This window comes from Aquarana catesbeiana, linkage group LG06, assembly GCF_042186555.1.
Source record: "Aquarana catesbeiana isolate 2022-GZ linkage group LG06, ASM4218655v1, whole genome shotgun sequence".
Lineage (NCBI taxonomy): Eukaryota > Metazoa > Chordata > Amphibia > Anura > Ranidae > Aquarana > Aquarana catesbeiana.
Genome location: NC_133329.1, coordinates 75,448,820 through 75,474,268, shown reverse-complemented (window position 1 = coordinate 75,474,268; position 25,449 = coordinate 75,448,820). Strand labels below are relative to the sequence as shown.

General features: G+C 42.6%; 1 protein-coding gene across 1 annotated transcript in view; it reads right to left on the bottom strand.

The window, feature by feature from the left end:
* LG06H16orf96 (linkage group 06 C16orf96 homolog) overlaps positions 1 to 24,600 on the bottom strand; it is a 62,687-nt gene extending 38,087 nt beyond the window's left edge. The window contains exons 1-6 of the mRNA XM_073636239.1: positions 24,410 to 24,600; positions 20,462 to 20,870; positions 19,258 to 19,362; positions 13,736 to 13,816; positions 8,854 to 8,940; positions 8,541 to 8,691 (exon numbers count right to left, since the gene is read on the bottom strand). Of these exons, the coding sequence (XP_073492340.1) occupies positions 8,541 to 8,691; positions 8,854 to 8,940; positions 13,736 to 13,816; positions 19,258 to 19,362; positions 20,462 to 20,857 (820 nt within the window). The 5' untranslated portion in view covers positions 20,858 to 20,870; positions 24,410 to 24,600. The remainder of the gene's footprint in view (positions 1 to 8,540; positions 8,692 to 8,853; positions 8,941 to 13,735; positions 13,817 to 19,257; positions 19,363 to 20,461; positions 20,871 to 24,409) is intronic.
* Between the last annotated feature and the right edge of the window lie 849 nt (positions 24,601 to 25,449).

Here is a 25,449-nt window from a genome sequence, read left to right as displayed (position 1 = left end):
CTAGCCGACCAGCGCACGACGATGTACGTCGGCACAATGGCACAGCTGGGCAAATGGGCGTACAGGTACGTCCCCTTTAAAAAGCGGCATTGTGGGCACGCGCGCCGCGTACTCCGTGACCGTGCCAACGGGTGTCCCGCAATTGTGTCACGAAGCGGAAGAACGGGAAGATGCCTTTGTAAACAAGGCATTTCCCCGTTCTGCCTAGTGACATCACAGGGATCTACGGCTCCCTGTCATCGGGAGCAATGATCGCTGTCATGCCAGTGGTAGCCCATCCCCCCTACAGTTAGAACACCTCCCTAGGACACACTTAACCCCTTGATCGCCCCCTAGTGTTTAACCCCTTCCCTGCCAGTGTCATTTACACAGTAATCAGTGCATTTTTATAGCACTGATCACTGTATAAATGACAATGGTCCCAAAATGGTGTCAAAAGTGTCTGATCTGTCTGCCATAATGTCGCAGTCCTGATAAAAATCGCAGATCGCCGCCATTACTAATAAAAAAAAAAATTATAATAAAAATGGCATAATTCTATCCCCTATTTTGTAGACGCTATAACTTTTGCGCAAACCAATCAATATACGCTTATTGCGATATTTTTTTTCCCAAAAATATGTAGAAGAATACATATTGGCCTAAACTGAGAAAAATATTAGTTTTTTATCTATTTTTGGGGGATATTTACGATAGCAAAAAGTGAAAAATATTGCTTTTTTTTTCAAAATTGTTGCTCTTTTTTGTTTATAGCGCAAAAATAAAAACTGCAGAGGCGATCAAATACCACCAAAGAAAGCTCTATTTGTGGGAAAAAAAGGACGTCAATTTTGTTTGGGTGCAACGTTGCAACGACCGCGCAATTGTCAGTTAAAGAGACGCAGTGCCGAATCGCAAAAAGTGCTCTGATCAGGAAGGGGGTTGAAGTGGTTAATGATTAGAAAGCTGAACAAACGTTCATAAAACAAAAATGTTGACTCAAATGCTGCTAGTGTATGGCCAGCTTTACTCAGGGTAGTACCTTACTATTGCTGTTTAGGTACCTGTAGCAGGATGGAGGATGAACATTGTAAATAGCAACAAAGTCTATGGGGCTGATTTACTAAAGGAAAATTGCAGGCAAAGGCAAAGTGCACAGTCTATTTGCCTTTAGTAAATTAACCCCATTGTGTTCACACGACCCGGCTCGGCTCACACACACCTCTGGCTCATTAGGTGACACACACGGCCAGGGACAAAGTCTGTGTGTACATGTGGAGCTCTTAGTAACCAGATCTGGCTGCCAAGAGCGTTATGTTGTCTTACTTGGCTGTAAATGAGCTGTGATCACCCAGATCCCAAGCAGTACAAAGCCTTACATGTCTACAGATGATGACTGTAGCACTGCCAACCACAGCTTCTGCAATTAGGAGTGAACAAGGTTAAAGGGGAAAATAACGCTGCTATTACATGTCTAGTAAAAAAAAACAAAAAAACAACTCCGGGCTCAGGATCCCTCTGCTCATTGCCCCTTCCCATTAGAGCTCCCCCTCACCTTTTAAAAAATCTTCAGTACAATCATGTGATGTCACTTTTCTTCCTAATGGTGGGTGGATCCTGAATGCTACAGAGAAAAGTACCACACTATGACATAGCCCTGCTCTCTTCAGCATCTTCCTGTGACTTCATAGGGGGCGGAGCCTTGACTCCCTGGGCTCACAAGAAGTGGGTTGAATGATGCTGGGTGTCATTCAACCTGGAGGAGAAGTGGCTCTTTATTAATAACTGGTGGAGCCTGCGGGGGAGAGGGGGTGAGTGTTGCAGCTGGAACTTCTTTTTTTATTTTTCACTAAAGCCTGGGACTGACAATTGATTTGGGTGGGTCTTTCCTTAAAAGTGAAAGTACCACGAATCTGCATGTCCTCCCCTCCTCTAACATATTTAAAATACTTTTTTTTTTTTGGGGGGGGGGGGAGTATCTTTTTCTGATAAATACCCTCTCCTGCTTCTGCAACTCTCTAGGCTAGAATTACAAAAGTCTTCCCTCCTCCCACCTGCAGCCTCCTGGGTCTCTTCACATGTTTCAGGAGGATGGGGGACCAATCTGACAGCACAGCACGATCTCACTCATATGCAGTGGGGAGCCGGCTGTAAAACTGCAGGAAGTCACAACCAGTGTCAACTTTGGCAGCAAATTTTGATTTAGTTTTAGTCATAGTCTTTTGTCTAAAATGCCACTTTTGTTTTAGTCGCATTTTAGTCATCTGCAATTGTTTTTGTTTTAGTCCTATTTAGTCGACTAAAATCTCCAGTACATTTTAGTCGACTAAAATAATTTTAGTTGACTAAAACTCATTTTAGTCATCTAAAATCGAATGGGTTTAGTTAAATTGTCTGAAGAGGCCTGTAATGCTGCACAGTGCTCTGGACAGTGTTCTGAGGGGAGGCCTGCTATGCACAGTGCTCTGGATGGTGGTCTGAGGGGAGGCCTGTAATGCACAGTGCTCTGGGACAGTGGTCTAAGGAGGCCTGTAATGCATTTCACAGTGCTCTGGATGGTGGTATGAGAGGCCCGTAGTGCTGCACAGTGCTCTGGATGAGGGTATGAGAGGCCTGTAAGGCTGCACAGTGCTCTGGACAGTGTTCTGAGGGGTGGCCTGCTATGCACAGTGCTCTGGATGGTGGTCTGAGGGGAGGCCTGTAATGCACAGTGCTCTGGGACAGTGGTCTAAGGAGGCCTGTATTGCATTGCACAGTGCTCTGGATGGTGGTATGAGAGGCCTGTAATGCTGCACAGTGCTCTGGACGAGGGTATGAGAGGCCTTTAATGCTGCACAGTGCTCTGGACGAGGGTATAAGAGGCCTGTAAGGCTCCACAGTGCTCTGGATGGTGGTCTGAGGGGAGGCCTGTAATGCACAGTGCTCTGGGATGGTGGTCTGAGAGGCCTGTAAAGCTGCACAGTGCTGAATGGTGGTATAAGGTCTGAGGGGAGGCCTGTAAAGCTGCACAGTGCTGGATGGTGGTATAGGGTCTGAGGGGAGGCCTGCAATTCACAGTGTTCTAGATGCCGGTAGTCTGAGGAGGCCTGTAATGCACAGTTCTCTGGACGATGGTCTAAGGGAAGGCCTGCAATGTACACACTCACAGTGCTCTGCTCTGGACAGTCCTAAGCCGGGAGTGAGACTCTAGTCAGGAGGCCTGTAAGGCACAGTGCTGCTCTAGACGGTCTAACTGCTAAGTAGTAAGTATGCTACAGACTCGCTTGCTTGCTGTGAGCGGAAGCACTCACGGGCTCTACACAGGCGGAGCTCTGCAGAAACCAGAAGTTCACGAGGCTAAACGTCCCTCCCCCACATTTTCGTTTGTTAACCAAAACTGAATTGATTTTATTCATAGTTTTCCATAAAAAATTGTGAATAATTAGTGCGCTATTTTCAAAGAACAAGGTAAAATAAAATGTCACAGTGCAACTTAGATATATTAATACATATAGTGTAACTGTGCATGCCAAAAACTACACATGCATATAATGGGTTAAATGGACACCTCCATGTGCAACTTTAAAAAATACCAAAAAAAATATGTGTTGATCTCATAAATGAACTAAATACCAAAAAAAATATGTGTTGATCTCATAAATGAACTAGATGCACATGTGTTGATCTCATAAATGAGATCAACACATTTTTTTTGGTATTTTTTAAGGTTACACATGGAGGTGTCCATTTAACCCATTATATGCATGTGTAGTTTTTGGCATGCACAGTTACATTATATGTATTAATATATTTAAGTTGCACTGTGACATTTTATTTTACCTTGTTCTTTGAAAATAGCGCACTAATTATTCACAATTTTTTATGGTTTTCTAGTGTGGGAGCACTTATATTGGCTGCAGCTGTTTTTTTTTAAAGGATAGTTCACGTAGGTTTTAACCACATTAGCGCTCAAGTATTTCACAATTCATAGTTTTCATCAGTTGATGAAAATGTGCTGTACTTTTTGTTTCATTTTCGTCACTGTAAAAAGGCCGCTGACAACAATTTTACAAAATTTTTTTATTTGATGAAATTAACACTGGTCACAACCGGCTCCTACAGCCAAGATGGCGGTGCTGGAGATCAGAGGACCGGCGATGAACCAGCCCTGGTCAAGACAGCACTGGACTCCTGAGTTAGTGAGTGTCTGTATAATAAAAGACAGCAGCTACAGTATTTGTAGCTGCTGACTTTTAATTTTTTTTTTTTAAATGACTAGTTCCTCTTGAACTTTTTTTCAGTTTTGGCTAGAAGGAGTCACAGTTTCAGTAGCCAAAAACGCCACCCAAACTCTAACATTCCTCTGCTGCAGTGGCGGCTGGTGCTCCATCAGTCGGGGGGAGGGGGGGTGGCAAACAAACCTGAGACATTTAACCCCCCTCCGCTCCAGCCCGCCACCCCACACCAACCTCCTCCCTGGTTGCCAGCTCACTCACTCGCTCGCTCGGCAATCGATCAGCACTTACCCTATCCAGGTAGGGCTGCAGAGGCCCCTCCTCTGTGTCCTGTCGGTCGCTGATTCTCCTCCCAGCCAATCGGGACTTCAGACCCGCTTCCTGATTGGCCGGGAGGAGAAACAGGAAGACATTAGCGAATATTAATTCACTAATGTCACACAACTGGGTGGGCTCGGGGCGCAGTGCTCTGTGCCCCGAGCGCACCCGTTTTTTGACAAAGAAATGAAGGGAATATAATTTTTTATCATTGGTGTATTTTAAATGATAGAGACAGAATATCAACCAAAAATCCAGAAAAAACCCATGGTACAAATGTTATAAGTTGAGTTGCAGTATAGTGAGTAAAATAAGTATTTGATCCCCAAGCAAAACATGACTTAGTACTTGGTGGAGAAACCCTTGTTGGCAAGCACAGTGGTAAGACGTTTCTTGTAGTTGGTGACCAGGTTTGCACACATCTCAGGAGGGATTTTGGTCCACTCTTCTTTACAGATCTTCTCTAAATCCCTAAGGTTTCTTGGCTGTCTTTTGACAACTCAAAGTTTCAGCTCCCTCCATCAATTTTCTATAGGATTGAGGTCTGGAGACTGACTAGGCCACTCCATGACCTTAATGTCCTTCTTCTTGAGACACTCCTTTGTTGCCTTGGCGGTATGTTTTGGGTCATTGTCATGCTGGAAAACCCATCCATGACCCATCTTCAGTATTCTGGCTGAGGGAAGAAGGTTTCCATCCACGATTTTACAATATATGGCCCAATCCATTGGCCCCTCAATGAGGCAAAGTCGATCTGTACCTTTAGCAGAGAAACAGCCCCAAAGCATAATATTTCCACCTCCATGCTTGACTATAGTGATGGTGTTCTTAAGGTCATAGTTAGCATTTTTCTTCCTCTAAACATGGCGAGTCCCCCTCCTCAAGAAGGCACGTGTACAGTCATGCCAACGAACAACTAAATTATGCAGAGAGGATTGGGAGAAAGTGCTGTAGTCAGATGAGACCAAAACTGAGCTCTTTGGCATTAACTTGATTCACCGTGTTTAGAGGAAGAAAAATGCTGACTATAACCCCAGGAACACCATCGCTATAGTCAAGCATAGAGGTTGAAACACGATGCTTTGGAGAAACATGGTGCTTTAAAATACACCTATGATAAAAATTATAGACCCTTCTTTTTTTTTTGTAAGTGGGCAAACTTATTTTCCCCACTGTATGTGCAGTGATTAAGTTAAAGAACACCTTCCATGATAGAAATACAGCTTATTACCAATTCCCTGGCATTTATGTTTATCCTGTGGCTTCACTACAAAGAGAGTCGGTGACCTAAAACACGCACTGAGGAATTCTGCATTAACATTCACTAGCTTACCGTATATACTCGAGTATAAGTCGAGATTTTCAGCCCTTTTTTTTGGGCTAAAAGTGCCCCCCTCGACTTATACTCGGGTCACCGCCGTTTGCCTACATGATCAGCGTGTCATGCAGGCAGACGGCGGCCAGCGTGTGCTATTACTATTCGGTGGCCAATTACTGTTCAAAAGCCAGCGCCTCCTCCTCGTCTGTGATAGGCAGTCAGTGTACAGCCTATCACGGACATTCTCTCATCCTCGTCCGTGGTATGAGGATGAGAGAATGTCCGTGATAGGCTGACCGCTGACTGCTGGGAAATGGAGTTTTCTGCCTATCATCGATGAGGAGGAGGCGCGGCTTTTGAACAGTGAATGGCCGTCGAATAGTAATAGCACACGCTGATCGCTGCAGAGCGGCACACGGAGGCATGCCCAGGACACAGGTAGGATGCACATAGACACATGCACACATACACAGGACACATACACAGGTACACATACACAGGACACATACACAGGTACACATACACAGGACACATACAAAGGTACACATACACAAGACACATACACAGGTACACATGCACATACACACAGGACACAGGTACAGGACACATGCACATATACACATGACACATGCACATATAAACAGGACACATGACACATATACACATGACACATGCACATATACACAGGACACATGGCACATGCACATATACACAGGACACATGCACATATACACAGGACACATGACACATGCACATATATACAGGGCACATGCACATATACACAGGACACATGCATATATACACAGGACACATGACACATGCACATATGCACAGGACACATGACACATGCACATATGCACAGGACACATGCACATATGCACAGGACACATGCACAGGACACAGGGAGGTATACAGCTGCATATATACACAGGACACATGACACATGCACATATGCACAGGACACATGACACATGCACATATGCACAGGACACATGCACAGGACACAGGGAGGTATACAGCTACAGATGGGCATTGTTGACCCTCTTTTACCACTTACAGTAGCTGCTGCATTTCTCACCCTCATCTTATACTCGGGTCAATACCTTTTTCCCATTTTTTTGTGGTAAATTAGAGCCTCGACTTATACTCGGATCGACCTATACTCGAGAATATACGGTACTTCTTCTGGGTCACTTATTCAATAAGCAACAAAGCCACAGAATGGACATGACATCTAGGAAACTAGCACCTTATAAAAAGTCAGCAAAACAAGCACATCACAATTTTTTTTTAAAGCTGGACTCCGGGATAAGCAAATTAAATATTGTCTAAATCCATTCGCCATGTATATTTCTCCTTGAATGTCGGTGTGCTTTGTGTATTTCTTCCAGATCTGTGCAGTAATTCAGTGTGAGACTTCCTGTAATAAAGACCGCTCACTGCTGCTCTCTCTCCTTGTGCAGGGTGACTGGTCTTGTCTCCGCCCCCTCCAGTAGTTTTCTGCAGGCAGCTTGTAGTGGGTGGGGCCTGTTGGGTCCCTCCCACAGCTCTCCTCTCTGTACATGCTATGTGCAGCACAGTGATGATATCACTGCTACCTTCCAAAGTAAAATCTAAGATTGCAAAGGCATTTGAGGCATAAAGTCAATTTATATCAGGGCTTTGTTTCAGCTGGAACTTGGTGGAACTCAGTTCCACTACCTCTGGCTCAGACCCTCTGCTCCCTGCTCACCACTATCACTGGTAAATACAGAAGTCCAGCTTCTGTGTTTACCAGTAATAGCTTGTCTTCAACGGTTCTGCAGAGCGCAGGATGGGATCAAGGGAGATGCAAGTGCCCGGGGTTCATTGTGGATGCTGACACCCCCACTAGATGATCTGCAAGCGAGGGAGGAGGTGTCACCTACAGTGTGCGGAGAGGTACTAGAGCCAGCTGGGTGCTTCAGTTCAATAAAGCAACAAAAATAAGACATGTGGAAGATGGTGGAGCTTTTAAGAAGGAGGGAAGGTTGCATGCAGAGGTCAGAGCTGAAGAGGGGTGAAAGTGAGATGTGGATGGGAGATGCAGAGGTGAGCAGTTGTGAAAGGAGGCTGAACTCTGCACTCTGTGCAGCGCACCCCTGAACTCAGCACTCTATATGCAGCGCACCCCTAAACTTGGCACTGTGTACGTAAAGCACCCCCAAACTCTGCAAGTAGTGCACTCCTGAACTCTGCGGGAACCCCCCACCCCCCAGAACTCTGCACTCTTACACTGCACGTAATGCACTCCTGGTATTTATTGCCCGTTTAACCACTTCCCGCCTGCCATATGCAGAATGACGGCTAGGAAGTGGTTCTCTTATCCTGACTGGGCGTCATATGACATCCAACAGGATAACATGCTGGCGCGCGCCCTTGGGGGCGCGCAGCGCTGCGATCGCGGTGTGTCAGTTTGACACCCCGCATCTCCGATCCTGATAAGAAGCCTCTGTCAGACAGGTGATCATCTTGCGTGAACCAGGAAGTGCCGGTAAACGGCATTTCTCGGCTTACGCTGACAGGGAGAGCCGATCGGCGTTCCTGCACCTATTTTCTGAGAAAAAAAGTCCTGGCTTATATACATTACATTGTGGCTATTATAGAATATATTTTAATGACAGACATGTTTGTGTCTGGTGTTCAGCTCAAAGTGAAGCATGCTGAATGCAAGTGCATTAGCCGTCACTCACCCATCTCCAGGTCCAACCGTTTCAGCTCTTCCTCAATACTCTGGACTCGATTCTGCAGCCCCTCGTGTCTGCTGCTGAGGGTCCCCAAACTGTTTAGTACCTTCTTCACATTCTTCTGCTTTGTGTCATTGCTGAGAGCCCAGTCTGAACTCTGTTGTGTGCAGAGACAGTTGTCAGATGAGACGGACAGACAAGGAACATGATGGAGGTCTGCTCAGTGCTTCCACTAGCAAGATGTGTAAATGTGCATTTGATCATCATATATAAGCCTACCAAACTCCTCAGTACATATCCTTATATACTATAGACTCACTTTCTCGGTCAGGGCGTCATGTAGCGATGGCCAGGTCACCAGCTCTGCTGGGTCAGGGTAAGAGTTCAATCTCTTCTGTAGACCCTCCTGTAAGCAAAGGTAAACATTATAAAGTAGACCTGTCAGAAAAATTCACCCAGACCCTCAGGTACTTTCTGCTTCCCAGCTCAGCCCCCCCGACAGCAGTACAAGGTAATGGGGGTGCACTGTGATGTAAGGGAGGGTGGGGACTCTTGACTTCTGATGATGAAGGGGGGGGGGGGGGGGTTTGGCATCCGATGTAAGGGGGAGTGGGTTGATCTGGACATCTAGTCTTATAGATACAACTGGCCCTCTGAGGGCAACCATAGCGCTGATGAGTTTTTTACCCTTGGTCTAGGGAATGACTTTTTAGTACTTATCACAGATGAACTTCAACAGAAGAGGGGTTTAGGATCATAGGCTACACCAAAAGATTAATAGCAATGTTCAGAGGACAAACTTCTCTCTAATCTCCTTACAGCAGCCTTTCCTGGAGGTAACATGGAATGGCAGCTAGAATTAGGACTCTATAAGAGCAGCCCCAGTCCATGTAGCAACCTCTGGCACTTAGATCCTTTCTAGCACAAGCACACCCAAATTCCACAGCAAGATCTTTACTCTCAATGTCCTTGGAACTGTCTGACACCCAGCCTCCACAGGTAGATCCTCAGAGAAGGAGATAAAAAGATTCTTCTCTAGACCTGGACTTCAGAGCAGTACCCTCCAGCAAATACTACTTTAGCAGTCTTCCTTGGGCCCACAGCCCAGCTTCCATTTAGCACAAGCACACACAGAAATCCACAGAAAAGTCTTTACTGTCAATGTCCTTGAAACTGTTTGCCATCCAGCCTCCACAGTTAAATCCTCAGTGAGGGAGATAAAAAGATCCTTCCCCAGACCCAGACTTCAGCACAGTGCCCTCCAGCAAATACACCTTTAGCAATCTTCCTTGGCAGTGGCAGCTGGTGCTAAAAAATTTTTGGGGGAGCAAACAAACCCCTCCGGGTCCGCACTCACCACGGTCATGGCTCCATACACACACACACACACACACACAAAATTTTATATACAGTATCTCACAAAAGTGAGTACACCCCTCACATTTTTGTAAATATTTTATTATATCTTTTCATGTGACAACACTGAAGAGATGACACTTTGCTACAATGTAAAGTAGTGAGTGTACAGCTTGTATAACAGTGTCAATTTGCTGTCCCCTCAAAATAACTCAACACACAGCCATTAATGTCTAAACCGCTGACAACAAAAGTGAGTACACCCCTAAGTCAAAATGTCCAAATTGGGCCCAAAGTCTCAATATTTTGTGTGGCCACCATTATTTTTTAGCACTGCCTTAACCCTCTTGGGCATGGAGTTCACCAGAGCTTCACAGGTTGCCACTGGAGTCCTCTTCCACTCCTCCATGATGACATCACAGAACTGGTGGATGTTAGAGACCTTGCACTCCTCCACCTTCTGTTTGAGGATGCCCCACAGATGCTCAATAGGGTTTAGGTCTGGAGAAATGCTTGGCCAGGCCATCACCTTTACCCTCAGCTTCTAGGAGGTGTGTTTGTGGTCGTTATCATGTTGGAATACTGTCCTGCGTCCCAGTCTCTGAGGGGTGGTGATCATGCTCTGCTTCAGTATGTCACAGTACATGTTGGCATTCATGGTTCCCTCAATGAACTGTAGTCCCCAGTGCCGGCAGCACTCATGCAGCCCCAGACCATGACACTCCCACCACCATGCTTGACTGTAGGCAAGACACACTTGTCTTTGTACTCCTCACCTGGTTGCCGCCACACACGCTTGACACCATCTGAACCAAATAAGTTTATCTTGGTCTCATCAGATCACAGGACATTGTTTAAGTAATCCATGTCCTTAGTTTGGTTGTCTTCAGCAAACTGTTTGCGGGCTTTCTTGTGCATCATCTTTAGAAGAGGCTTCCTTCTGGGACGACAGCCATGCAGACCAATTTGATGCAGTGTGAGGCATATGGTCTAAGCAATGACAGGTTGACCCCTCATCCCTTCAACCTCTGCAGCAATGCTGGCAGCACTCATAAGTCTATTTCCCAAAGACAACCTCTGGATATCACGCTGAGCATGTGCACTTAACTTCTTTGGTCGACCATGGCGAGGCCTGTTCTGAGTGGAACCTGTCCTGTTAAACCGCTGTATGGTCTTGGCCACCGTGCTGCAGCTCAGTTTCAGGGTCTTGGCAATCTTCTTATGGCCTAGGCCATCTTTATGTAGAGCAGCAATTCTTTTTTTCAGATCCTCAGAGAGTTCTTTGCCATGAGGTGCCATGTTGAACTTCCAGTGACCAGTATGAGAGAGTGAGAGCGATAACACCAAATTTAACACACCTGCTCCCCATTCTTACCTGAGACCTTGTAACACTAATGAGTCACATGACACAGGGGAGGGAAAATGGCTAATTGGGCCCAATTTGGACATTTTCACTTAGGGGTGTACTCACTTTTGTTGCCAGCGGTTCAGACATTAATGGCTGTATGTTGAGGTATTTTGAGGGGACAACAAATTTACGCTGTTATACAAGCTGTACACTCACTACTTTACATTGTAGCAAAGTGTCATTTCTTCAGTGTTGTCACGTGAAAAGATATAATAAAATATTTACAAAAAACTTTTGTGAGATACTGTATATGTGTATATATATATATATATATATATATATATATATATATATATTTCTTCAAATACTTTCCACACTTTTATACATTTAATAGAGTTTAAAAAAGTGTGGAAACTTTTTGAAGACCCCTTGTATACACACACACACACCAAGACTTATAGCACTGACATATTCCGTGGCACCTTACGAAGAACCATATCCACCAATCACTACCAAAGTGCCACCTACAATCTAACATCCTCATCACAATCACAGACACCGAGGCCAATTGGGGGCACAGGTTAAACTCGCCAGTTGCATGTGGAAAGCATGCCTAAAACATAAGCAACCTACAAACTCCATGCAGACAGGAATCAAACCCAGTACCCCACAGCTCACACACAAGCATCCTATAAACTCCATGCAGACAGGAATCAAACCAAACCAAGTACCCCGCAGCTCACATATATGCAACCTACAAACTGGATGCAGACAAGAATCAATCCTAGTACCCTGCAATTCAAACACAAGCAACCTAAAAACTCCATGCAGGAAGCTAGCAAACCTAGTACCCCACAGCTTAAACACAACAACCTACAAACTCCGTACCGAGGGGAATCAATCTTAGCACCCCACAGCTCAAACCCATGACCCACCAATGAGCTGAAAGCCCCCCTTAGTACATCAAACCCAACACAACTGCTAAAGAAACACAAGTCCCTGAGCCACCATAACAATCTCCAGCAGCCAAGGACTACATCATTATAAAAAAGAACCTACCTCTGTCCATCAAACCCAGCATGCCCCTCAAACTCAACAACACCAACTTTACAGGAGAGCTGTAGTAGCCCTGGCTGGCAGGACATGCTTGCATTTGTAGTTCACCAGCAGGTGACTGTACTGTTCCTGATCAGAGCCATGTTGGGGGAACAGAGAGAGCTTGCATCAACCGGCAGCAAAGTTCACTACTGGGCTACCCAGCAGTGGCGGCTGGTGCAAAACAACCCCCCTCCCCAAGGTCCCCCACCCTTTTTTGAAGCCTATTAGAACCTCTGACTCAAATCACGTACTTAAAAAAAAATACCCAAGAGTAATGACTGGCTCTTATTTACATTTCTAAGCAAGTGTGCTCAAGATATTTACAAGATTGGCGATTACCATAAGGAAAGAGGTGTTACACTGATATATGTTATACAGGAATATTGTTTTATTATTGGTTGCCTCCTTATTGTAATATGCACTATACCTTTCAATAAAAACTTATTGAAAAAAAAAAATAAAAAAATACCCCCCTATTGGAATCCATGGTCCAGCGCCCTTATTGTAGATCAGAGGGCCAGACGCATGGATAGGAGGAGCAGCACCCGTGCGCCCCCTATGGACGGGCTGCCACTGTTCCTTGGGCTCTCGCCCCAGCTCCTGCTAAGACCCAGACTGCAATCTCCTGTCTCAAAGGCTTTCTCCTAGGGACAGTAGCCTCCCAGGAGACTGGAACTCTCCCTGAAGAGGAAAGGACCTGGCCAGAGCTTCCCAAACATTTATCACCTCTCCAGCCACCTTTTGGACAACTCTTTCCAGGGATTGGCTGAGGTATGGTTAATATTCATGCTGGCAATCTGCATCTCCCTGCCCTATATTCTGCGTACCATACCGGTTTAAACCATTCGTAAACCATGCCTGGGCACAGAGCTCTCCACAGATCACTGAGCACAGAAGGATCACTATGGTCTGGTTGGCAGGTGCAATGATGTAAGCATGTCCAGGAACACCTACTATAAGCCCAGTGTGAGTGTAGACCAATGGGGGGAGTAGGGTAGGGGACAATCCAACAGTGAGAGCTCCCTACCTATGCAAAAAAAGATCATACCTAGAGCTTAGATTTATCATACAAAGTCAGACCTCATATTTCTCTACAGCATTCTAAGCAACACAGTTTGGTCAAGGACCTTCCCAGCCTTTAACTGGTTAGCAAAGGAGCTCCAGCACACTGATTGGGTCAACCCCCTGTTCTCTCTCTAGCCCCCGTGATGTGAAATGTAGTAAAACCCGATTGCCTTCTGAGTATTACCTCTTTTCCTTCCCAGACTGAATCCTGTTATGCAGGAAACTACAAGAGCCAAATATAAAGTCAGACTGAAGTACTATTGAATAAAACAATAATTCAATTTTGTACTGAACACATAATTGATTGGTAATGTCTGGTCTTGGAAGGTCTTACCGTCTTGTCCATCAGCAGTGGAATGTTGTGTGTCTGCCCCTCCAGGCCTTGCAGTCTCTTCTCCACCTCCTGAATTTTTATCTGTAAGACACAACATCAAATTTTGGTTTCAGTAACGAAAAACAGTTAAAGAGACACAGTTTTGGAACACAGACACCACTATACTAACAAAAAGGACTAGTGTCTAACTAAAACCCTCTCAGGTATACAAGCTGCAACGATCAGCCTTCACAATATGTTGGTTGATAAGCAGCACTGCAGCACAGGTCTTTACAATGCACCCTTGCCCTAATCAAGAAAGCTTAAATAGTCTGCTGGGCATTCAGCCGGTGCCTTATAGGTTAGTTTGTCTACTTATGCCCTGGATGGAGGTCTGTCTGGCCTATGTCTGTCTGTTTACGCTATGAATTACTCCTGTGTATAACTTGAAATGTGTTTGTACACAAGGACTAATCCTGATCATTGGCCAGTTACCTTTGATATTGACACAATGTTATTTGTCTACTTGTTTGGAAACTGGGCTTTGTTTAGGCTGGTTGGCCTGAGAATCATCTGGCTATCAGCCTGCTAAATGCTCTGACCAGAGCTTTCTAACATCTGTCCTGTCTATTGGTTGACTGCTAAATAAAATATATACACTGAGCTACCAGTAATAGTGTAATGAACACTCTGTCAGTGTAGATACCAAAATGCATACATTATTATTACATAGTTACATAGTAGGTGAGGTTGAAAAAAGTTCATCAAGTCCAACCTATGTGTGTGATTATGTGTCAGTATTACATTGTATATCCCTGTATGTTGCGGTCATTCAGGTGCTTATCTAATAGTTTCTTGAAGCTATCAATGCTCCCCGCTGAGACCACCGCCTGTGGAAGGGAATTCCACATCCTTGCCGCTCTTACAGTAAAGAACCCTCTACGTAGTTTAAGGTTAAACCTCTTTTCTTCTAATTTTAATGAGTGGCCACGAGTCTTGTTAAACTCTCTTCTGTGAAAAAGTTTTATCCCTATTGTGGGGTCACCAGTACGGTATTTGTATATTGAAATCATATCCCCTCTCAAGCGTCTTTTCTCCAGAGAGAATAAGTTCAGTTCTCGCAACCTTTCCTCATAACTAAGATCCTCCAGACCCTTTATTAGCTTTGTTGCCCTTCTTTGTAGTCGCTCCATTTCCAGTACATCCTTCCTGAGGACTGGTGCCCAGAACTGGACAGCATACTCCAGGTGCGGCCGGACCAGAGCCTTGTAGAGTGGGAGAATTATCATTTTATCTCTGGAGTTGATCCCCTTTTTAATGCATGCCAATATTCTGTTTGCTTTGTTAGCAGCAGCTTGGCATTGCATGCCATTGCTGAGCCTATCATCTACTAGGACCCCCAGGTCCTTTTCCATCCTAGATTCCCCCAGAGGTTCTCCACCCCCAGTGTATAGATTGCATTCATATTTTTGCCACCCAAATGCATTATTTTACATTTTTCTACATTGAACCTCATTTGCCATGTAGTTGCCCACCCCATTAATTTGTTCAGATCTTTTTGCAAGGTTTCCACATCCTGCGGAGAAGTTATTGCCCTGCTTAGCTTAGTATCATCTGCAAATACAGAGATTGAACTGTTTATCCCATCCTCCAGGTCATTTATGAACAAATTAAATAGGATTGGTCGCAGCACAGAACCCTGGGGAACCCCACTACCCACCCCTGAACATTCAGAGTACTCCCCATTTATCACCACCCTCTGAACTCGCCCTTGTAGCCAGTTTTCAATCCGTGTACTCACCCTATGGTCCATGCCAACGGACCTTATTTTGTACAGTAAACGTTTATGGGGAACTGTGTCAAATGCTTTTGCAAAATCCAGATACACCACGTCTACGGGCCTTCCTTTATCTAGATGGCAACTCACCTCCTCATAGAAGGTTAATAGATTGGTTTGGCAAGAACGATTCTTCATGAATCCATGCTGATTACTGCTAATGATATTGTTCTTATTACTAAAATCTTGTATATAGTCCCTTATCATCCCCTCCAAGAGTTTACATACTATTGATGTTAGGCTAACTGGTCTGTAATTCCCAGGGATGTATTTTGGGCCCTTTTTAAATATTGGTGCTACATTGGCTTTTCTCCAATCAGCTGGTACCATTCCAGTCAGTAGACTGTCTGTAAAAATTAGGAACGACGGTCTGGCAATCACTTGGCTGAGTTCCCTAAGTACCTTCGGATGCAAGCCATCTGGTCCCGGTGATTTATTAATGTTAAGTTTCTCAAGTCTAATTCTGTCCTCTGTTAACCATGGAGGTGCTTCCTGTGTTGTGTCATAAGGATAAACACTGCAGTTTTGGTTACTGAAGCCCCCCCGATTCACTCGTGAAGACTGAGGAGAAGATTAAATTCAATACCTTCCCCATCTCCCCATCCTTTGTAACCAGATGTCCTTTCTCATTCTTTATGGGGCCAATATGGTTTGTCCTCCCTTTTTTACTGTTTACATACTTAAAGAATTTCTTGGGATTTTTTTTGCTCTCCTCCGCTATGTGTCTTTCATGTTCTATCTTAGCTGTCCTAATTGCACCCTTACATTTCTTGTTGCATTCTTTATAAAGTCTGAATGCTGAGGATGATCCCTCAACCTTGTATTTTTTGAAGGCCTTCTCCTTTGCTTTTATATGCATTTTTACATTGGAGTTAAGCCATCCAGGACTTTTGTTCGCTCTTTTAAATTTATTACCCAATGGGATACATTGGCTAATGCCCTTATTTAATATGCTCTTAAAGCAAACCCATCTCTCCTCCGTGTTCTTTGTTCCTAATATTTTATCCCAATTTATGCCTTTTAGCAAGGTTTGTAGTTTAGGGAAGTTGGCTCGTTTGAAATTCAGTGTCTTTGTATTCCCTTTATGTTTCCTATTTGTGTGATTTATACTAAAACTAATTGACCTGTGATCGCTGTTACCTAATTTGCCTTTGTTTTATTTCTAGTTGGTGCGTCTACCATCTGACCCATAAAATTGTCCTGCAAGACATTAAGGAACTGGCGAGCCTTAAATGAATGCGCGGTTCCCTCCGCCCAGTCTATGTCTGGATAATTAAAATCCCCCATTATGATAACACTTCCCATCCTTGCTGCTAATTATTAAATTATTATTAAATAATGAAATCATTTAAATATATAACTATAATGAATAACTGTGTCTGAAATGACCAGTGAATATGTGAAACTATTTAATAAGATAAAAAAAATAAAATAAAATACATATAAATTGCACAACTTAATCCAAAGTGCTCCTATGTGAGGTGGTGTTCAAAATACATGTGTTGATAATATGTGAATTGATCTTACAATCAAAAGTCCTCAAGTGCATAAGTGATAAACAACTTTGACACTGGCAAACCTGCCAAAAAAGTCCATAGCTCACACAACTTAGAGGATCATTCATAAATCACAGTGCTCACGCGTAAATATATGGTATCCAAATGCATCACTGATGACCGTGGTGTGAAAAGTCCATATATCTCCAGCAATTCAAAAGGTGATTTAAAACATGCAATGGTGTCATCACTCAGGTGCTTCCCTTAGGTAGTGAACGCTCACCTTAGAACGTGCGACTTAGCAGTTAAGCTCAGTCAGTGCACGCATGTGAACCACCTCTGGGCTCTTTAATGGTACCGGAATCCTGGACTCCTCAGTGTGACCCTCCGCAGTATATGGGAATAAGAGAACTTGATAGTGTAATAACGTTTTTAAAACCGTTTATTAGACAAAGTAAATCCCCTTCAGGGGTACTCACACAGAACAGGTGCGCCAGTGCACCACTCTATGATAGGCACAAGCGGGTATATACCAGACTGGTATCGGGATGGTATGAGCCTTCTCCTCAGCAGACAAACTGCCTATCGTGCCGTCCTGTCCCCTCCCCAACGCGTCTTCGATACAGGGATGACGTATCTTCTTCAGGGGGAAATCTGATTTCCCCCTGAAAATCTGATTTCTCCTTCTTCAGGGGGAAATCAGATTTCCCCCTGAAGAAGATAGGTCATCCCTGTATCGAAGACACGTTGGGGAGGGGTCAGGACGACACGATAGGCAGTTTGTCTGCTGAGGAGGAAGCTCATACCATCCCGATACCAGTCTGGTATATACCCGCTTGCGTTTATCATAGGGTGGTGCACTGGCGCACCTGTTCTGTGTGAGTACCCCTGAAGGGGATTTACTTTGTCTAATAAACGGTTTTAAAAACTTTATTACACTATCAAGTTCTCTTATTCCCATATACTGTGGAGGGTCACACTGAGGAGTCCAGGATTCCGGTACCAGTAAAGAGCTCAGAGGTGGTTCACATGCGTGCACTGACTGAGCTTAACTGCTAAGTCGCACGCTCTAAGGTGAGCGTTCACTACCTAAGGGAAGCACCTGAGTGATGACACCATTGCATGTTTTGAATCACCGTTTAAATTGCTAGAGATATATGGACTTTTCACACCACGGGCATCTGTGATGCATTTGGATACCATATATTTACGCATGAGCACTGTGATATATGAATAATCCTCTTAGTTGTGTTATATATGGACTTTTTTGGCAGGTTTGCCAGTGTCACAGTTGTTTATCACTTTTGCACATGAGCACTTTTGATTTTAAGATCAATTCACATATTATCATATTATCAACACATGTATTTTGAACACCAACTCACATAGGAGCACTTTGGATTAAATTGTGCAATTTATATGTATTTTATTTATATTTTTTTATCTTTCTAAATAGTTTCACATATTCACTGGTCATTTCAGACACAGTTATTCATTATAGTTATATATTTAAATGATTTCATTATTTAATAGTAATGTATGTATTTTGGTATCTACACTGACAGAGTGTTCATTACACTATTACTGGTAGTGCAGTGTATAGATTTTATTTGATTATCTTTGCACGATTTATGTGACGTGTTTAATGCTAGCAGCTTCTCTGTCATTTATCTAATTATATTAGCATCTGGTTAGTGGTGGCTCGCAGGATCCTGTTTTATTTTATTTTATTGGTTGACTGCTGTCCCTGTAGTGGGGTTGGTTTACTAAAATCAGAGAGTGCAAAATCTGGTGAAGCTCTGTATGGTAGCCAATCAGCTTCTTGAATTAAGCTTTGAAAAAAAAAAATGGAAGCTGTTCGGTTTCTATGCTGAGCTGCACCAGATTTTGCACTCTACAGTTTTAGTAAATCAACCCCAGTAGGTGCACTGATCTCCGTGACACAAGCCCTTTTACGTGCAAATCTCACACAGTTGGTTTTATTATACACAACTCTAGTCAGTGGGTCACCACTAGGCTAATGTACCATAAGCATCTGAAAGAAGAACTGTCACATTGCTCATAACTTCCAGTAAAAGTCCTCCTTTTATTTTCCCATGTGGGACTGGACAAATTAAAGAAACCTCTGGTTGACTACTAAAGGCAACGCATCTTGCTTTAGTCAACCTGAGAAATTATGCCCAATGACTGTATTGCTATCCAGAACCTACCTTAGTAACCAGGTCATTGAGGGAGGCCAATCTTTCTTGCATCATGTTGTTGACTTGCTGGAGACTGTTGAAGGTGCTGAGCAGTTCCTGGAAGGCACTCATGGCCTAGAAAAAAGGCAAACGGAAGCTCGAAATTATTAAATGATTAGGAACAGCTCCTTACTATTGTAAAAAGACCCTTTAGACCACTCACGTATTTCTTTTAAAAGTCATTACAGCTTGACTTTAAGGAGAATCTGTCTTCTAGGCATTTACATGGACCTTAAGTAAATATGTGCCCCCAGAGCTCTATCCATAATTGCACTTTATAGGGGACTTACCTCAAACAGTGCCCTCCTTATAGTGATGTGGTGTCTGCATTCTCTCTCTTCGATCTATCACCGCCACTGACATCTTGTTCCGGTCTTCTTCCACATCCTCTTGATAGGCAGGCCACTGATGGCATACTGTATATCCCAAGCATGCTCACAGGAGTTACTATGGCCCAATATACTCAAAGCTACCCCTCCCTGCACATTTTTTCTGGCCAGTGAGGCTGCCCATAATAGTTATGGCCCAATAAGAATGTGTTATATTAGGGAAGGGATTACTGGCAAGCTTCAACACTACTTTGATTTGACCCAAACACTTAGTTCTGGGAGGAAGGGGAGATAGTCTCCAATGTTCCAGAAGTGCAGAATATTTATTAGGATGTAAACCAGAATGGAGCAGGTGGGGGAGAATGGAGAATGGGGGAAAGGGGAATGGGGATTTGTGCTTGGAGGGGAAATTTGGCAGGGAGGATTAGTGCTAGGAGAAGGGATGTGGGTATAATTTGTGAAAGGGGGATTTGGAGGGAGGGAGAGGATTTATGCTCAAAAGATAAATTTAGGGGGTAGAGGAATTTTGCTAGGTGCAGGGAGTCGGGGAGGAAGAGGATTTGAGCTGGGGGGGGATTATTTTGTACTGAAAGAGGGGGAATTATCTTGGCTTGAAAAGGTAATTTATGCTTAGGGGGTAAGTGTGAAGGTTAGTGCTCATTTTTTTTTTTTGGGGGGGGGGACTTTTGCTGACACATAATGCTCATATATTTTTTTGGGGGGGGGGCACGTTTGGAATCTTTGCCCTGAGCGCTAGATGACAGCATTCTCTTTTAACAGATTTTTTAAAAATGTTTTCCTGGTAACGGGTTCAAAAATATCAGCCAACTTTGGAAACATCTGACCTTAGTCACTCCATTTTCGTTGACCTCCATCCGTTTCTGGAGCTGCATGAGTTGCCACATCTCCTCCACAGGCTTGTTCTGTGACTGACTACCTTGCAGAAGGCTGGTAGAGCTGGGCAGAGAGTCTAGCTGGAGAAGTCTGGCCTCCATCTTGGATACTTTCTCCTGTAGTTGGTGGAAGAAAGTGGATGGTCTGCTGGTGTCCTCCACTTGAACTGACCCCGGGTGGATGAACTCCCTCTCTTCCGGGGACAGTTTTCTTCGTACATCCCCAAGCTGTAGGTGATCCAGGAGACCATGGAGCAGAGAGTGGAGGGCGTTGAAGTTTACGGCCCCAAGTTCAGGAGAACCTATGGCTAAGTTCAAAAGCTCCTTGAGGGAAACAGAGCTGGACATTATGATGGGAGACCTGGAGGAAATATAAAGGATTACGAGTCAGAAGTAAAAAAAAAAATGCACACAACTTTTCACATCCAGAAACAGATCTAAAATTAACGAGGACCAGTCATTTATGAAATTCCTTGATCAGTTTGATGCGCGTTACTCAGAATTTTCTAATATTTTTGGTTAGCCATGCATGGCTGTTTTTGGAGCTCCAATAAAAACAGCTGCCCTATAGTGAAGCCCTAAAGACTCTGTACAGCCTCTATACTCTTCCCCTTCACGACCCTTCCTTTTTAAGCCACATAGGAGTCTAGGTATAGTGCAGAGCAGACACTGCTATCAGGTGGACATCTCAGTGTTTACACTTTGCCCCACATTTCATGTCCCATTAATAAAATGCATGCCGAGGTGTGGAGCCTGCAGTGTCCCATGGGGTTCCAATTGCTTAATGTTGAAGAGTGAAATCAGTGATTGGGGAGATTCACCCTCTACAGTAATTGTCCTGGTGACCACAGAAAGTGATAGGAAATCCAAAATGTCACAGTTGTGACTAAAACAGGGTTAGATAGGAAATCTTCCAATGGGGACACCTGTTCAGTTGACAATTGTCCAAGCTGGCTTCAGACTTTACAATATGCTTATACAATTACCTACAAATTCACCAACAACTTCCATATGTAGTGTGAGGGTGCATGGACCTAGCAAGATCTTCGGAGCACTGTGCACCCAAATCTTACAAGAGGAAACTCCAGAGCTCTTGCATGTTCTGGAATCCTCAGCATTCACTTGATCTCAACAGAAAGCCCATGATGTCACCCCTGCCTAGGTGCCATGGGCAGAGGCCGGCATGTGGGCTGGCTTCACACCTTTGCATTGCAGTAATGCACCTTCAGCATATTGGTGTGTTGTGTTGCCATTTATTTTTTTATTTTTTTGTGGCAACCCAACAAATCTCCATAACACAGCTCAGTACCATGCATTGTGGTGCGTGAGAATAAAAAAGGTGCAGGTGTATTTTTCTTTTTCTCCATTCAGATGCATAAGCAAACTATTCAATGAATGGGCTTCCTTACCCTATGCACGTTAACCCACGCCATAATGCAATGGAGGGGTGTAAAAGGGCCCTAATATGCGTGTGTTTTTTTTTTAAGGTGGCATCTTTTACACAGGGGGAGGTGGGGGTCTAACTATAAGAGGACCTTGAATGTTGATGCATAGTCCATTTTAAAAGCCATTTTATTGAGCCTCCTAAAAATATATTGACAAGCAATGATAAACATTAAATAAAATGCCAAAATAAAAGTCCAGAAATAGGATTTTTTTTAATGCACTAATGTAAAGTACAAAAAAAAAAACAGCAACATTTTGTATAACATTTATTTGGACAGTAAAAGAAATATAAATATATGTGTGCGTGTGTGTAATTTTTGAGATGTATATGTATATTTAGCAAAAATAATAATTGCAAAATTAATTATTAAAAAGAACAGGAATATGTTTTTTTTAAATGCACTACTAAGAAAAAGAAATAAATCTGCATAATTGTGTATAACATTTGAAGAGACAGTAAAAAAATATAATTGCAGCAGAACAAAAGAAGATAACAATAAACATACATACAGTATAAATAATCATCCTATCATCTGCTTATATAAATACTGTTGTATAAATACATTTATATATAAATATATTTAGGTGTTCTTGCATATACAGTATCTCACAAAAGTGAGTACACCCCTCACAATTTTGTAAATATTTTATTATATCTTTTCATGTGACAACACTGAAGAAATGACACTTTGCTACAATGTAAAGTAGTGAGTGTACAGCTTGTATAACAGTGTAAATTTGCTGTCCCCTCAAAATAACTCAACATACAGCCATTAATGTCTAAACTGCTGGCAACAAAAATGAGTACACCCCTAAGTGAAAATGTCCCACTTGGGCCCAATTAGCCATTTTCCCTCCCCGGTGTCATGTGACTCGTTAGTGTTACAAGGTCTCAGGTGTGAATGGGGTGCAGGTGTTAAATTTGGTGTTATCGCTCTCACTCTCTCATACTGGTCACTGGAAGTTCAACATGGCACATCATGGCAAAGAACTCTCTGAGGATTTGAAAAAAAAAGAATAGTTGTTCTACATAAAGATGTCCTAGGCTATAAGAAGATTGCCAAGACCCTGAAACTGAGTTGCAGCACGGTGGCCAAGACCATACAGCGGTTTAACAGAACAGGTTCCACTCAGAACAGGCCTCGCCATGGTCGCCCAAAGAAGTTGAGTGCTCAGCGTCATATCCAGACGTTGTCTTTGGGAAATAGACGTATGAGTGCTGCCAGCATTGCTGCAGAGGTTGAAGGGGTGGGGGGTCAGCCTGTCAGTGCTCAGACCATACGCCGCACACTGCATCAAACTGGTCTGCATGGTTGTCATCCCAGAAGGAAGCCTCTTCTAAAGATGATGCACAAGAAAGCCGGCAAATAGTTTTAGATCTTTTTATAACCCTTTCCTGTTTTATACAGTTCAGCTACCTTTTCTCGTAGATCCTTTGACAATTATTTTGCTTTCCTCGTGACTCAGAGTCCAGAAACGTCAGTGCAGCACTGGATGAAAGATGCAAGGGTCTGTCAGGAGTCCAGAGACTCATTGACCTTTTATACACACACACACACACACACACACACACACACACACACACACACACAAACACACTAATTAAAAGCAAACAGATCACAGGTGAGGATGGTTACCTTTAAATAGCCATTCAAACCTCTTTGTGTCAACTTTTGTGCATGTTATCATGTCAAAATCACCAGGGTATGTAAACTTTTGATCAGGGTCATTTGGGTAGTTTCTGTTTTCATTATTATTTAAAAAGAGTAAACACAGTTGATTGATAATAAATGGCTTCAGCCAAACACTAATAATGAGTGAAAGAAATGTTTTTGTGTTATCATTCATATTGTCTGAAAAATAGCCAAGAAATCATAAAGTTAAAGGTATGTAAACTTATGAGCACAACTGTATATAAATATATATAACATATATATGCAAGAAACACATAAATATATATTTATATATTTATTTGTACAACAGACACAGTGTTTATATAGGATCTTTTTTAATCAGTATGTTTATTTTTTAAGCTTATTCTCTGTTACAATTTTTTTTTTTTACTGTCTTAAGAAATGCTATATAAAATCTTGATAGGATTTTTTTCTCACAGTAGTGCCTATAAACAAATCATATTTTTGTTCTTTTTTTAATTATTTTTGCAATTATTATTTTTAATAAATATACATATACAATACACCTGAAACAAATACATATAGATATATTATTATACAGGATTTATATAGGGCCAACAGTTTGCGCAGCGCTTTACAACATGAATATATATATATATATATATATATATATATATATATATATATATATATATATATATATATATATATATATATATATATATATATATATATATATATTACTAATTCCTGGCCATCATCAAATAACTTGGTCACTCATAGCTATTCCAGTACCACACTCTACTACTGAAATTCTTACCTTATCCAGCAGTACAAAAAAAAAAATTGGGATGCTGTAAGTGAAGGAATGTAGAGTGCTAGCTCCTCAGACCAGCGGGTGCATGCTGCCTGGTGCCCTGTCTCACATACTGCCCCCTCCTAGCAACCCTTGCAGCCATGCCTCCTGTGTGCAGGCCTAGGAAGTTTTTGATGGTTGCTAGGAGACGGAGGAACGCCTAGTAATGTGCAGAGGACACTTTTGTCTGTGTTTGTGTCCCTGTTGCTACCTCTCCTTCTGGTAACTTAACCCCCCGCCTGCCTGAGCGGCCTTCATCCATGGTCTCCTCTGTATGCATCAAGAAAGAAAGAAAGAAAAGAAAGAAAGAAAGAAAGAAAGAAAGAAAGAAAGAAAGAAAGAAAGAAAGAAAGAAAGAAAGAAAGAAAGAAAGAAAGAAAGAAAGAAAGAAAGAAAGAAAGAAAGAAAGAAAAGAATGAATGAATTAGAAACACGGATGAAAGAAAAAAAGGAAGGATGAATTAGATGATAGATAATAGATAGATAAAAGACAGATAGATAGATAGATAGATAGATAGATAGATAGATAGATAGATAGATAGATAGATAGATAGATAGATAGATAGATAGACAGACAGATAGATAGATAGATAGATAGATAGATAGATAGATAGATAGATAGATAGATAGATAGATAGATAGATAGATAGATAGATAGATAGATAGATAGATAGATAGATAGATGATACCGGGGGGCCTGGAACCCACTACATTATCTATCAGATGGGAAAGAAAGAAAGAAAGAAAGAAAGAAAGAAAGAAAGAAAGAAAGAAAGAAAGAAAGAAAGAAAGAAAGAAAGAAAGAAAGAAAGAAAGAAAGAAAGAAAGAAAGAAAGAAAGAAAGAAAGAAAGAAAAGAATGAATGAATTAGAAACACGGATGAAAGAAAAAAAAAAAAGGATGAATTAGATAGATGAAAGAAAAATAAAGAAAGAAAGAATTAAATAGATAGATAGATAGATAGATAGATAGATAGATAGATAGATAGATAGATAGATAGATAG